This window comes from Camellia sinensis, chromosome 9 (assembly GCF_055761805.1).
Source record: "Camellia sinensis isolate YWXY chromosome 9, ASM5576180v1, whole genome shotgun sequence".
In the NCBI taxonomy this organism is placed as follows: Eukaryota; Viridiplantae; Streptophyta; class Magnoliopsida; order Ericales; family Theaceae; genus Camellia; species Camellia sinensis.
Genome location: NC_138969.1, coordinates 66,264,748 through 66,279,606, shown reverse-complemented (window position 1 = coordinate 66,279,606; position 14,859 = coordinate 66,264,748). Strand labels below are relative to the sequence as shown.

Sequence of the window (14,859 nt, the reverse complement as noted above, 5' to 3'; positions counted from 1 at the left end):
TTTAGATACAAATGTAATTCAATGAAAGAGCTATCGATACCTGATCAAATTGATTTTTTGCAAGTATTTCTTCTCAATGTACCCTAACCCCAAAATGGGCCTATTGGGCACACTCCAATTCCCATACCTTTCAAAGTTTTATAAGTCATTATCCAAATTCAGAATTTCCAAAAATTACAGCTTTTAGACAAATTTGGACAACCTGATCCTTTAAAAAAAAAAAAAAAAACAAAAGCTAACTTAAACGAATTTCAACCGTATTTCCACAAAATTCAGATTTAAGACCAAATCTTTAGTTTCAATAACATTTTTATGCCGTTGGCATCAACTCAGTATTTAAATGGGGTTTTAGTTTAAGTTTCTGATATTGGGATTTTATAAGATAAAGTACCTACAACATTTTCTTACAAATTGGGGTCACTCAGCATTTACACAACAAAATTCAACACAAAAATTTCAATTTTCAGAGAAATTTCTCTGGTTTCACATAGAAATTTGATCAGGGACCTCTCCTACTACCTAAAGTTAGAGAAGAACGTTTCATTAATTTTCCCTATTTAAAATTTCACTAAATTGACACCAAAAAAATTGGGAAATTCTGAATTTGGAGAAATTGATGTACCTTTCCGCAAGGTAAAGAAGGTGATGATCAGTCAATTGAAGAGGCCCAGAAGGAAACACCATTCTGGTAATCGAAGTAACCCTAATACCATCTTCATCATCATCATCATCATCATCATCATCATCATCGTCACGTCTATACACATCCATGACACCACGAAGAAATTTCATCAGAAACGCCTTCTTGAAATGGGTAACTTTGGATCCAACCAGCCTCCGACAGCAATCGCAGTTGAGAATGGTAAAATGGAGGGTGTTGTCACCATCTTCGCCGGACAAATGATCGAAACACACGCGTCCCGAAGATCGACAAACCAAAGAAACGGTGGATATCAAGAACAAGGGTTTGAAAAGAGAGATTCCCATTTGGAAGAAGAACCCATCTCAGCATTGTTATTGTCGTTGTTAGCATCTCTTTTCCATTGGATTCTCTCGCTTTGACTGACCCCAAATCACATGATTTGATTTAAAAAAATATTTAAGACCCCTGCATCTTTACGAATGAATTTAAAATTCTAATTTACGAGTATCTAACGTTACTCTTTTATTAATGAGAAAAAATTCTAATTTACGAGTATCTAACGTTACTCTTTTATTAATGAGAAAAACTTGCACATCAAATGTTCCCAAATTCAATACCCAAATATGACCAACGAACATTACTCCATTTGATTTGGCCACGTTAGCCAGAAAAAATAAAATAAAAAATAGGACCATAGAAAAACAAAAAATGGTGGCTACAATATCACACAACACTCAAATCCATTTTTTTACAAATCATTTATACGATATTTTTGAGGATGTTATTTTATTCACCACAAACCTCTAATAACCCAGCACACAAAGATCCTATTTCACATAATTCACAATACCGAAAGTTGCCTCAAGCATATCATCTAGTTAAAAGAAAAGATATACAATCCAATATATAGCATTAAGATGGTGTCTTAAAAACAGGAATTATATTTCCTATGAATAAAAAAAGCATATAGAAAAACTATTGAATGTTCAACAGGCTGGGAGTGATACGTGCGGTGCCTCAGCTGTGATTCTGGAGTGGGTTGCTGTAGAAAAATTATTGTTGGATCATTCGGATCAACATATCTGCCAAATAAAAAATCAAAAAAAAAATCAGGAATTATGGAACCACAAAGGATAATCTTCAGCCATATCACTTGCCTTTTATGGTAAAGGAAATCAAATTGAGGATCGTCTGTAGGCCAGCTACTAGGGGTCAGAATTTGCTTAAGAAGGCTCTCTCAGATCTCTTTCTTGATTCTATAGGTAGTGGTGTATGGTCATTCTTAACTGGGCCGATTTGTTTGGTTAATTCCGTTAACAAACAATACCTCAAACCTGTTAACAGCTATGTGAAGACATACCCTTCACAACTAACTTCTTAGAGGACTGGCCCTTTACGACAAGGAAATTGAGGCAATAAATAGGTCTGTGATGCCATTAGATGTTCTAGGCCACCTTCAAGTTCTTAGGGGAGGTGTGAAGCAAAGTGATTAACTCACTAATAGGACCTAAAGTCACTTACGCGTGTCTCATCATTTCATCCACTGGAGTTTGTGCTGCTTGCAAAGGATCTGCACGCTGCTCCTCCCTAGAAGCATATTGTTGGTTATATTGCCTCACTAACTTGATCAAGTTGAAAAATAGAGGAACAAATGTTCCACAACTGTCACGACCCAAACCTGCCCCTATGGTTTAGCATCGTAACCGACCAGTAATTCGTGATTACCAAAGGCCTGCTTAATAGTAATGACATTAGTACAAAATAAGGGACTGGCGGAAGCCAATCAGTAAATAAAAGATGTCCAATGAGCTGTGAAAATCTGAATGCAAAAAGACCTTTATGGACAAAGCCACATTCATAACCAAAGCATATATATACATATCAGATATACATAACATCCAGGTTAGGGACCTAATCCCTTCACCATAACTGTACAATCAAAAGTCTTATTCAGTCAATATAAAACAGAGACAAAAAAGGTGAATCTAAAACACCCCAAAAACAGCCTTGGCTTGAGTAGACTTGAAACCTCGAAGTGAGGCACAATGGTTGGCTTGACAAAACATGAGATTAACTCGACGCTCTAGCTCTGGTCCAGTTCCTGGACACCTACATATAAATATAAACAGTGAGCTAAGCCTAGTGAATAACAACTGCGTAAAGAGGTTAAGAATGAATGTCCTTTCAGTAATTGAAACAGTCATTTGCATCAATAAATCAGTTATTCAATCAGTGACTAATAGTTCATATCATATCAGTCATTTAGAAACCATAGCAGTCATACGTGGTACATCCCATAGCCGAACAGTACAGTAGACAGTAGGTCTTAACAGACCGAACAGTCAGTTGATGGCCATCAAAACAATATGCAGTATCGGTTCCAAATATTGGAACTAACAGAGATCTCTGTGACAGTAGCAATAACAGTACAGTACAGTAACAGTAAGTTGCTATGGACGCCACAAGTACAGTTCATAAAATATGACAAACATTCATTCAGTAAACAGTGTCACTTCAGAAAGCAGTACAGTCGTTCGTTCAGAAAATAATTATAATTGAACATATCTTTACAACATTATTACTCACAGAGTACTGGGCTATAGGCAAGCTAATCAGCGTCCCCGGGTGCCAACCCTACAATTGCAGAACGAACATACACTAAATTACACACTTGGGATTAACATCTTAGCCCATATCTTAACTTAGTGTGGTTCTATAACATTATCCTCATTTAAGATGCCTTAAATATGGCCTGGGAATGCCTAGGATGGAATGAGGATGCAAAGATGTACTTTAAAATACTTTTCAAAATTTGCTGAAAACAAGGGTCTCGCTCGAGCGTGGCATTCTTCGCTCGAGCGAGCTTACCAAAATAGAGGGGTCGCTTGAGCGTAAACTCCTTCGCTCGAGCGGTCTGTAAAAACATGAAAAGTACTAGTTGCTAAAATTCTCCGCTCAATGCTCGTTTGATGCTCGCTCGAGCGTGAGACACAATCCTTCACTTGAGTGCAGGTCTCGTCGCTCAATCGTGCATCTGCGTCCACAAAAACCTGAGAGCTTGCAATCTATGCTCGAGCTAGATTCCGTCGCTCGAGCGGAATTCAAAAAACAAAGGTGCTCGCTCGAGCGTGGAATCCTTCACTCGAGCGAGAAAGCCAAAATCTGGGTTTTCCAGATTTGCCTCCAAAGCTCAAACCAAGAATTAAACTTACCAAAACTCAACCTTTTGGGCCCATTTTCCGGAAAACACTTAGAAACCAACAGTATAACATGTTTTGAAGATCATTTTACAAAATCAAAACCCAAAGGTAAGCCAATTGAACACAAAATTAAATATAAACATGAAGAACAATACAAAATCATACATGCATGAGTCCTCATGAATTCTAGTGCCCCAAAGTATGATCAAATGCAAACTTGAACTCAAAAACATGGTGAATTCATAGACCACAACTAAAATATGAACATACATGTAAGAATTTCATGAAAACAACCTCGAAATTCTATGATATGGACATGCATGCATGAGTTCGCTCTCAAAACAACACTTTAAGCCAATTCTTGACCCAAATCACTAATTTCTCATAAACCATGCGTGTAACAACTCAAATTCATAATTAAGAGGGTGAATTTCCTACCTTAGGTCTTGAATTTCAAGTATGGAAGTCTAATTTTGCAAATCTCCTCCAATTCCTCTAATTCTCCAAGCTAAACCTTGTTGAACCAATTCTTCTCTCCTACTCTCCCTCTCTCTCTCTCTCGGTTTAGTCTTCAAAAGGATGAAGGATGACAAAATAAGGGAGAGTAATGTGTCAATAATTGAATAAATCCACTCAATGGCACACTTGTAAATATCTAGGTTCAATTAGTTTAACATTATTCAATCTAATTTAATCATTCTAAATCAAATCTTTATTAAACCTACCATAAAATCACATAAATCCTAATTAACATATAACACTAAACGATTTCTGAATCAGTCGCCGATAAGGCCTTTAATTCGCAATTCGAAATTAAAACATGAATAGATCATTCAACGACAAACAGATAGAAATGCCATTAAGCAACATGCCAATGAAATCAAGCTAGGATTTCATCTTAATCAATTACTTATCATGCTTAATCACAGTTTAACACTGATCAGAGGTGAGGGTTGTCACAACAACCCCTTTCCTTGAAAAGGATCTTAAAGGCATGAGTTGAGTACAGTGCCCTGTGCTGGTCATCTGGGATGACCTGGGATTGGTCAGAATAGGAATATGAGTTATAATCTTAAATGTATGAGGCAAAGTACAATGTGAGTGAACACGGAAAAACATTGTAGAGACTTCAAAAAATGAAACAAAAATAAAAAGTGTACTTACAGGCTCCACAAGTCTAGAAATATTGTTGCACAAGAATATTGGTTGGTTAAATTTTTCATCATGGATGTGAAGCGGAAAATAAAGCAAGTTACAGATCAGCATGAGGTGAATCTATGCTTCAATATAACACACCTAAAGATATCAAATCTGTACATAACCCAGCATAAAATAACATTAACAGAAGTTTTAATTTCCTCGCCATTGACTATACTTAACGAGTGTAATCCCAGTCACTTGGATCTAGTACTTTAATCCATCTTCTCTGTTCAACTTGCATAAACCCATATTCTTGCTTAAGGTTTAATGAAGTTGAGTCATTTCTAGAAGCCTCAACTTAAAACCTGCTTGACATCCTTCTTGTCCCGTAAAGTTGGATCAAGTCTAATAAACACTTACCCATCTCAACATTTTCATTTCAGTCTTTTTTTTAATATGTTATTCATTAAATGTCCAATACAATATACCATACAACAAATTATCCAATTGTTGGATAGTAATTCACTTTCCAGCACATTCAATAGCATGGATAAGACGAGAAGCATTGCCTTGGTCCAAGATACACTTGGGAGAAGAATGGATAATTATGATTTGGAAATCTCAACAAGTCTCTTTGTAATCCCTATGCCAAATAACAACAATGCTACATCCTCCTAATTTACCACCCCTAAACCATCCCTAATGATGTGGCATTGAGGTTAGACCCCACATGATTGAATGTTTGACAAATCAAAATTTAACACTTGTTAGACACATCATTAGGGGTGGTTTTAGGGGCGATAAATTAGATGTCTCAAGCATTTTTCGCCAACTAATTAATATAAGAATTCTAGAGGAGTTTGGTTCCATGTAAACCTCCATCAAGATAAATAGATTAAAATTAAGTTCTTCAGTTCCAATCCTAGAGCACTACAGTAGCAACTCATACTAGTAAAACTATCAAAGTGGTATCAGAGCTCTTTGCTTTGATATTAACATAGGAATCTGCAGATAAGCAATATTGTAAAAGAGCATGGCATCCTCTACAAGTGCTGGAAGTTCCAAGTACAGTTCTTCCATTGATGGAGAAGATTATGAGCATTGGAAAGTCAAGATGTAAGATTCATTCAAAGCAGAAGGGTCATGGAATGTTGTTGAGAAAGGCTACACAAAACCAGAAAATGAGAGCCAACTTCCACGGCTGAACTGAAAAAATAGACAAATAGAAGAATGGATGCTAGTGCACCTGTCACGACCCAAACCCGCCCCTATAGGTTTAGTATGCCAGTAATTCGTAGATTACCAAAGGCCTCTTAAACATAAATCAATTTATTAGGGGCTAACGGAAGCAAAAAACAAACATACATTGTTCATTGAGCTATGCAGACTTATATGAGACATAAAATATTTAAAAATTTTATGTACATATATTATCACATCATTCCTAAGTCATCATATATACAAATGAAACTAAAGGGATCCATTCTAACTCGAGGCTTCTTGCATTTTCTAAACATATTCTTATGGATCTTTCCTACCACAAATTTCCAAATACATTCTTTGATTCCATTGTTGGCTGGCACTGGCATGGACAATTTACGATTCATTATTTCCGTACTCTTGCAAATTCTCTTGTTCCAAGAGGTTCTTTAAGAAATACACATTCATAACTTTGACGAAATTTATTTTCTTGTTTTCTATTACGTATTAACTCTTCTGAGTAGTATTAGAAGCGAACTTCTTATTATGTTGTCTAGGCTAGGATTCATAACCTAAATTCTGTTATGTATTTATATGGTCATATTATCATTCCATTCTAACTATTATTCATATACGAAATTACTATGTCTCTCTTCCCTTTATTATTATTATTTTAAAGTCCATATATTTGGCTTCACAGCTTAAATGGATTAAAAGGGCTCTTTTTTCAACGTTGACAATACGATCTTAGTAAATAAAATCGTTCTCCTTAAAATTTATCATTATAATTGTGAATAATTCTTCATTAAATGCTCTATCTTTCCACATTTGAAACACACTCCCGAAGTTCGATACCACTCCCTGTATAACACTTGTAACAAATCGAACATTTTGGGGGTAAACTTATATCTTGCTTAAAATTACTTAGTCTCTCATACTTTTGCTTAACAATTAACACTCCACTTCTTAGACATATTCTGCAATTTCTTCTTTGACTTGACACTTGACTTTTTCTTCTCTTGTCTTTTTCTGTCTAAATAGTCTGAAGTTTTACTACGCTTATACTTACTTTCTCAAATAAATGAGGTTCCCATTTCACATATTCTTTCATTACTAAATCTTTCTTTTCCAGATAGACTGATTTCTTACTTGGCTTCTTAATCAATTACTACTAAATTAATGATTTATTCTTTAACCAACTAATTTATGTTGATTGTTAGCTTATTAATCTTCACTGAGTCATAATTCTTGCTTAGAAATGTTTAGGAGGAGATGAGATGAAAATATGAACACATGATTCAAAAACTTTCTTAATTTGTCCAAATTTAAATTTAATTCATTTCCTTCATATCAAACCCAATTTCAAACTTATAAGTTCTAATATATGAATTAAGCTTCCAAAATATAATTCCAAAACTTAGGTTTAAGCATGATTTGTCTAAAAATATACAAACCCTTAAATAATTAAGAAAACTTGATCATTTTTAAACCATTTACATCAAAACTCCTTTAATATAAAAATTAGGCTCATTCTTCATGAACTCATATTTTTTCCAAAATTTAGTTCTTGTTATTTCAAAATATGAAATCAATTTTTAGAACTCTACGATGCATGTAAATATGGAATTCAATTTCATGAAAAATAACAAAAATCAAACTCAAATGATGATATTATGAGGTCAATTTCCATATTCATTAACCTTAAACATGTTCATGAATTAATTCTTTAATTTCTCCAAATTGCATGCATGTAAAAATGAGACTCAAATTCATGCAAGATATTCAAAATCAAATCCAAAATAATTAATTTCTAAGTTTATTTCCATAACCATGAACATGCATGTAACCCATTTCATGCTCAAAACCCAATTCCTTTCTAATTTCATGAATATAAGCCCAAACATAAAAATAATATGCTTAAATTGAATAAAATTCTTAAATTACATTACATGCATGGGTTTAGGATTAACATCCAACTATTTCTTCGTTTTGAAAACAAACCAAAAACTCCATTTATCTTCAAGATTAATTCTAGATTTCCATATATTTCTTCAATTAAACCCCAATTTCATATTTATGTGTTTAATCCATGTAGAGGAGACTATAATCTTTAGGAAAACATTTGTCTACAAAGAATTTGGAGATCAATTGACTTAAAACATACTTTCCATGAAATTTTCTTGAAACCCTATCTCAACTCAAAGTTTCTTCAAATCTTTATTTTTAATTCTTTCAAAATCCATCTTGAATCAATTTATGTCTAGATTATTTAAACAATACTAGAAAGAGGATGAAATTTCTTACCTATTGTGGGGACATAATTTTTGAATGACAACACGTGGCCGAGGTGACACCAAAGTGTCAGCCGAGGTGTCACATGTCCTGGTCATGACGCCGAGGTAATCTCGGCTAGGCCGAGGTTATCTGCGAAGATACCGGAATCCGGGATAAGCAGATAAGGGACTAGAGTCCTAAAATGAGAGAGGACTTCAGCTTGGATAAAGATAAGACTCTTAGAGAGTTTATCCTATCTACCTAGGAGTCCAGGATAAGCAATGAAACAGAGTCCATTGAAGCTAGGCTTCTATTGGGATTAGGTCAGTGTTGGCTATAAAAGAGAGGCACCCCCATGGGTCTAAGGTACGCTTTTTATATTCTGAATAGTGAGTTAAGCACTTTTGCTATCTTTGAGAGATAACTAACTTGATCGTCGGAGTGCCCCCGGGTGGATAAACCACCGTCGGAATCTCTTCTTTTTGTGACAAGTCGTTCGGGCTTAATTTATTCTGCCAGTGTTCTCCAGCTGAGTACCAGTTAGGCAGTGTGGTCGGAAATTGACACACACAATTTGGCGCCTGTAGACAGCCCATTTTTGACCGTCCTCAAGATTGGACGTCACCATTAGAACACTCGGTGATTATCCATGTTTGTGTTCGTTTGGAGTTCCCGGAGGTCTCGGCTACGCGCCCTGCCTCAGGATCTCCGAACTCGACCGTTTTGTGTCTGGTTTTGCACCAAACACTTGTGTTTTGCCTTGGAGGGGCAGGGAATGTCTTGTGAGGCATCCCCACACACCACCGGCAGTGGCTAGAGGCCACCGGCTGGTTTTTGCTGCCACCGGCAATGTATATTGCCGGCCGGCACTATTTGTTGCCGGTCAGCACTATTTTCTGCCGGTCGGCACTCTTTTTTGCCAAAATGGTATTTTTGGCCGGCCGATTACTGTGCATCTGCTTTTGCAGATATTTTAAGACAGCTGTCTTGCTTTTGGCTCCCCTCCATACACGTGTATGGAGGGATCTCTCTCTTGGAAGCTTGTCTTGTAAGCTTTACAAGACAATAAGCTTCTATAAAGAGAAGTCTTGTCTCTTGGCTTTAGGTTAGACACTTGAGAGACTTAGGATATTATTAGACAGCCATTTTTAGGGTTTTGAGTTCTAGGGTTAGAAACCATACACTTTCTATCTCTATTTCTCCCTCTTATGTGTGTTTTAGTGCACTTGTGTCTTACTATTGCACACAAACACCTAGTGTTTCACCTTCCTTTGGCTCTTGAGGGTCTAAGGGACTGGTTTTGAAGTTTTGGTGTTGGATTCAAGCTAAGGAGGGCCATTGGAGTACCATTGTTGAAGAGGTCTTCAAGGGTAAGAATCTCACCCCTTTATTCCCCATTTTTGCACCTTATTTCTACCTATCTTAGAACTATTTTTGTACTTAGTGTATAATACAAAAAATTTCTATTTTTTAGCCCTCTTGATTGTTTATTAAGAGTGTTTTGTGATTTGAGGGTGTTTGACCCCTCTTAGGCCTTGAAAGGCCTCATTTTGTGCTATTTTGTGCTAGTTTTGGGACTTTGGTGTTTGGGCCTCTTCACCACTGAAATCTTGAGGGATTTCAGTGGTGGAGATGGTGCCTTGAAGTCTCCAAAAGGAGAGGGCCACCCCCTCTCCTTGTTGTCCTTGAAAAGGACCATTTTTTGGCTTCTTGAGGGAGCACCTAGCTAAGCTTCATGTCGACCATGCCTTAGTTGTTTTTTGTGCTTAATATGTCATATTATGCCTCTGTTTTTACTTGGTTTTGGTACTCCATGCATGCTTAGCATACCTACCATGTAATGCCTTGTTTATGCCTTAATATGCCTTAGGTTGTTAGCCTTTGTTCGAGCATGTTTTAGGCTTAGTCTTGTGAAGATTTTGTGCATATTTTGCCATGTCTTAGGTCTGTCCATGGTTGTTTGGGTCGGATTTGGCATGCTTAGTATAGCCTCTTTGCATTCCGGCTTGTTGGTCTTAAGCATGTGCATGTATAGCATGACATCTTCGCATTGATTTGGTGATTTGGGGCCACCCTACGTGTTATTTCAGTCCCATTTTCATGCCTATGTGTTTGCCTTGAATGCTTCTTTAATGCTTTGAAAGCATGTGTGGCATGTTCCATGTTTTGGCCATAGTGCATGCTTTGAAATTGAGCCCCTTAGATGCCATCTAGGGAGTCCCTTTTGCATGGTCTAGGTCTGTCTTGAACCTATTTTAAGCCCTCTTAGCCTTGTGAGGCTTGGTTGGATTAACCATGGTTCAAGTCCCCTTGACCGGCTTCAAGTACTTGGACCATTTTGCATGTTAATGTTAGCCTATCTTGTTGCTTGGTTTGACACCATCCTCATGCATTTTCAGAGCTTATGTTGCATGTTAATTGTCCATGATATGCCTCTTTCGAGTGTGCTTGAGAGTGGCCCAATTTGTGCCTAAGTGTTGGTCCTTGAGTGCATGTGTGTTTGCATGCCATTTAGCCCTCATTTTATAGCACTTTGGCTACTGTTTTAGGCCTATTTAGAGTTGCCTAAATCATGTATAAGTCCATCTTTGCATCCATTTGCATGGCCCCATGTTTGCTTGTATGCTTGTATAAGTTTGTTACCATGCCATGTTGCATCCTTAGCTTGCATGCCTAGGTTACATTGCATCTTGCATGCATGCCTTGTTCCTTGACTTGATGATAGGAATTGGGCCTTAGTTTGTTTGATTGGTTTGCATTTCATTTGACATGAAAGTTGCATACTTGATTCCTTGGGCCATCATGCATGGAAATGCGTGATTGGTGGTCCGAGAATCGAGACACATGTCCCTTTGAGTCACAACCATGATACGGGGCATGATTAGTGCATACATGCCTTGAATTGTGCTGCCATGCTTTGCCTTGCCCTCTGTTGCTGTCAATTGCAGATTCTGCAGGAACACTTTGCCGACCGGCAGTGTCAAGTGCCGACCGGCAATCCTTTCTCTGCCGATAGCTTCACCAATGGCCGGTGGCCACATCTCATTGCCGGTGGCAATTCCATTCAGCCGGTGGTGTTCCCTAATATCCAAGGAAGCAGTCCTCAGGTTTTGGCAACCTCCAGAAGAGTGAAGGAAGGAAAACAGAGGCAGCCTATGCATGACGACGCATTTCCTGAGGCGATTTATCTGTTTTCTTAGCTTAAGTCAATTTGGTTAGCTGATTAGGCAATTTGTAATATTTAATTAGCTTGCGTAGTTAGTTATTTGTATTATTTATTTGGTCCCTCCGAGCGAGGGCAAATCTGTAATAAGTGTGTGTGAGTGGTGTGTATGTCTTCCAATCCCCACTTCTTTCTTCCCTTTTACTTACCTGCTTTGATGGTTAGTATTAGGGCACGTTTAATTTAGCATACCTTATGCTATGCATGCGTGCATTCATGCATTTGTATTGCATACATTAGGCTCGGTACATCACGCTAACTACATTTGTACTTCAATTCCAAATTGAATACGTGCATCGATTGATTGCATTTCACATGACATGTTTAGGATTAGCCGAGCCTATCTAGTTGCATCCTGTATGTGTTGCATTAGTCAAATTGACATGAACTAGGACATGCATGTTTGCTAACTAGTTTATTGTTTTGGCACGGAGTACGATGTAAGTATTTTCCTACTTTAGCATCTCGCATGCGTGTGAATGCTATCATGACAGCATGTTTACCATGTGGCTAGATGCTTATGTGATAAACTGTTTTAATGCCTGTGGGTGAAGGTTGGATTGTTTGAGTTGGGAAACCTCGTTGAAATCCGTGTTTTAGCCTACTTGCGAGTAGTAAATTCTAAAGCACTTTTCAAAACAAACGGATATGCAATGCTTATTTCCAAATTAGGCAATCTAGTCTATACTTGTTTGCTGCATGCATAACATAGTAATTCTAGGCTAATAAATGGAATAAGAACACGTAACGTTTTCAAAATCGGATATCATGGTTAGTAGAGGCCGGTCTTCGGACCGGGCGAAAGGGGGTGCTCATAGCTGACCTTCCCCGATCGTACACAAGCTCCCAAGCCGAGACAACTCCGGTAATGACGGACATGTGGCCTTCAGCACCGAGTCAGGGTTTCATAAATTTCCCCATAAAAAATATTTAGGTGGCGACTCTGTATCTGGCAAAGCAGTCCATGTTTGGCACTTCTTTTCAAAAATCTGTTTCTCAAAACGATTTGCCGGATTTGGACTCTTTGGTTCAGATTAAGAACCGTGACAATTTGAGAGTCCGAGCTGTAGTGACCCCACAAATGAACAGAACGGGAAATCCGTGTTTTAGCCTACTTGCGAGTAGCAAATTCCGAAACGCTTTTCAAAACAAACGGATATGCAATGCTTGTTTCCAAATTAGGCAATCTAGTCTATACTTGTTTGCTGCGCGCATAACATAGTAATTCTAGGCTAATAAATGAAATAAGAACACATAACGTTTTCAAAATCGGATATCATGGTTAGTAGAGGCCGGTCTTCAGACCGGGCGAAAGGGGGTGCTCATAGCTGACCTTCCCCGATCGTACCCAAGCTCCCGAGCCGAGACAACTCCGGTGATGACGGACATGTGGCCTTCGGCACCGAGTCAGGGTTTCCTAAATTTCCCCATTAAAAAATATTTAGGTGGCGACTCTGTATCTGGCAAAGCAGTCCATGTTTGGCACTACTCTTTCAAAAAATCTGTTTCTCAAAACGATTTGCCAGATTTGGACTCTTTGGTTCAGATTAAGAACCGCGACAACAAAATCGCGAGTCCGAACTGTAGTAGCGAAGGCCCCCTCGCGGGACGCGTCTACAGTTTCTGGCGACTCCGCTGGGGATTTTTAGAGAGCTTGACTCGAACTCGTGATATCCTGTTTTGATTACACTTATGTGTTTCTTTGCATTGCATGTGCATTGGTGCGCCTAGGGACACAGTGTTTGCCATCTGCCATTCCTGAACGGTTTGCCGGAGGCTTGTCTTGTCAAGGCATGACCATAAGGCTGACTGGTTATGGGCTCTGACAGCATGGGAACACAAACCCCGGTTTACCGAGGCACCCCTTTTCGACCATTCGACCTAGTGCATATTCGAATCCATAGTGACCATTCCAAATTAGGACAGGTTGCCTACCCGATGCTAGGTTGTTTGAAAACCGCTGTGTGCGTAGTGAAACCCTAGTTCCTGACAAAATAGGACAGGGAAACCCTACCCCAACGTAGGGGTGTTTTGGTTCTCTTTACTTGCTATGTGCTTTTAGAATGTATCTCTATAGGAAAGTACATGTCAGTTTGCAAGTTTGAGTATCAGACCTGAGGACACCAGTATCAGTATCAGTTATGAGAATCAGTTATCCGCGGGTATCAGGGTTCAGTTTTCGGGAACAATGATTTCTGGGAACAGTGATCAGCAGTAGAGTACAGTTGTTCACCTGCATTAGTGTTTGATCTGTTTGGGCTGAAATGCTGTTTGCTTCTCCTTTTAGTTCAGAGTATCCAGAATCGATACAGAATAGCCAGTATCCCCCTTTGCCACGGCAGGGCTTGTGATGACGCAGAATTCAGAAGAGATCGTAGTTATGACGACTGCATTGGAGCAAGGGATCACCCTGCAAGGTGAGGCCAACATTGATATGTCACATCCACCCAGGTCGCCTGTTGTGCACCCGGTCTGGGCACCCCAGTTATACCAGGCTCGCGAGCCTACTATATTTGAGCTAATGGGGATGATAGTAGGGATCGCAATTTGAAACCAGCCCGACGGGGATCCCCGATCCCGACCCCGATTTAAGCGGTTTTTCCCCGAAAAATACCCCCGACGGGGAGAAGACGGTATCTGAAAATCAATCCCCGATCTGTTTCGGGCCGGGGACGGTGATCAGTGTTTAAGCCCCGCCCCGGCCCGATCCCCGGCCCCGTCCCCGACCCCGGCCCCGTCCCCGAATTTCCCCGAAGTGAAATTACCTTTATACCCCTTATATTATATATATATAATAAAAAAAAAACAAAACCAAACCGTATATTTAAATAAACCAAATCTGTGTTCAACTCTAATATACCAAATCTGTGTTCAACTCTAATATTTAAATAAACATATTTGATCACTCTTTTCCCCCAAATCTCTGTTCAACTCTAATATTTAAATAAACATATTTGATCACTCTTTTCCCGATTACTACCAAAGTCAAATACTCCCACTAGGCTCTGCAACACCCAACTCAGGCAGTTTTCATCAAAGCCCATATTCATCAATACCCCAATTTCTCAACCTGGGTTTGGCTTTTTGTTTCGTCAGAGCGAGAGAAGATTCAGAGGCGGAGTTGTAGCCATGGCTGCTTCTGGATCTGTGCAGAAATCAGACGAAGAGTGGAGGGCATC

At 38.7% G+C, this 14,859-nt stretch overlaps 2 protein-coding genes across 33 annotated transcripts in view; both read right to left on the bottom strand.

Annotated features, from left to right (window-relative positions):
* The window catches only part of LOC114299609 (uncharacterized), a 34,496-nt gene extending 33,125 nt beyond the window's left edge, over positions 1 to 1,371 (bottom strand). For 17 of the 32 annotated variants that reach the window (XR_014339913.1, XM_082886994.1, XM_082886999.1 and 14 more), the window contains exon 1: positions 623 to 1,371. Coding sequence is in view for 31 of the 32 variants with exons in the window: in XM_082886994.1 (XP_082743120.1) it covers positions 623 to 987 (365 nt within the window). In the remaining variant the exon portion in view is untranslated. The remainder of the gene's footprint in view (positions 1 to 622) is intronic. The other 15 variants (XM_082886989.1, XM_082886990.1, XM_082886988.1 and 12 more) reach the window with 2 other exon arrangements.
* A 138-nt stretch (positions 1,372 to 1,509) lies between these two features.
* On the bottom strand, positions 1,510 to 5,109 carry LOC114299599 (uncharacterized). Its single transcript, XM_028244375.2, has 4 exons — positions 5,008 to 5,109; positions 4,810 to 4,879; positions 2,165 to 2,321; positions 1,510 to 1,725 (listed from the first exon to the last, which is right to left on the bottom strand). Exons 1-4 carry the CDS (start codon positions 5,107 to 5,109, stop codon positions 1,569 to 1,571), a joined length of 486 nt encoding a protein of 161 aa, XP_028100176.2. The 3' UTR covers positions 1,510 to 1,568.
* Between the last annotated feature and the right edge of the window lie 9,750 nt (positions 5,110 to 14,859).

Excerpts from the sequence above, each read along its gene's own strand:
- LOC114299599 (XM_028244375.2), bottom strand. The coding sequence starts at position 5,109 with ATGCTGATCTGTAACTTGCTTTATTTTCCGCTTCACATCCATGATGAA. Across the intron at positions 2,322-4,809 it reads GATCCTTTTCAAGGAAAGGG|GTTTGGGTCGTGACAGTTGT; the intron begins GTTGTTGTGACA and ends CCATAGGGGCAG. Across the intron at positions 1,726-2,164 it reads GATGAAATGATGAGACACGC|ATATGTTGATCCGAATGATC; the intron begins GTAAGTGACTTT and ends TTTATTTGGCAG.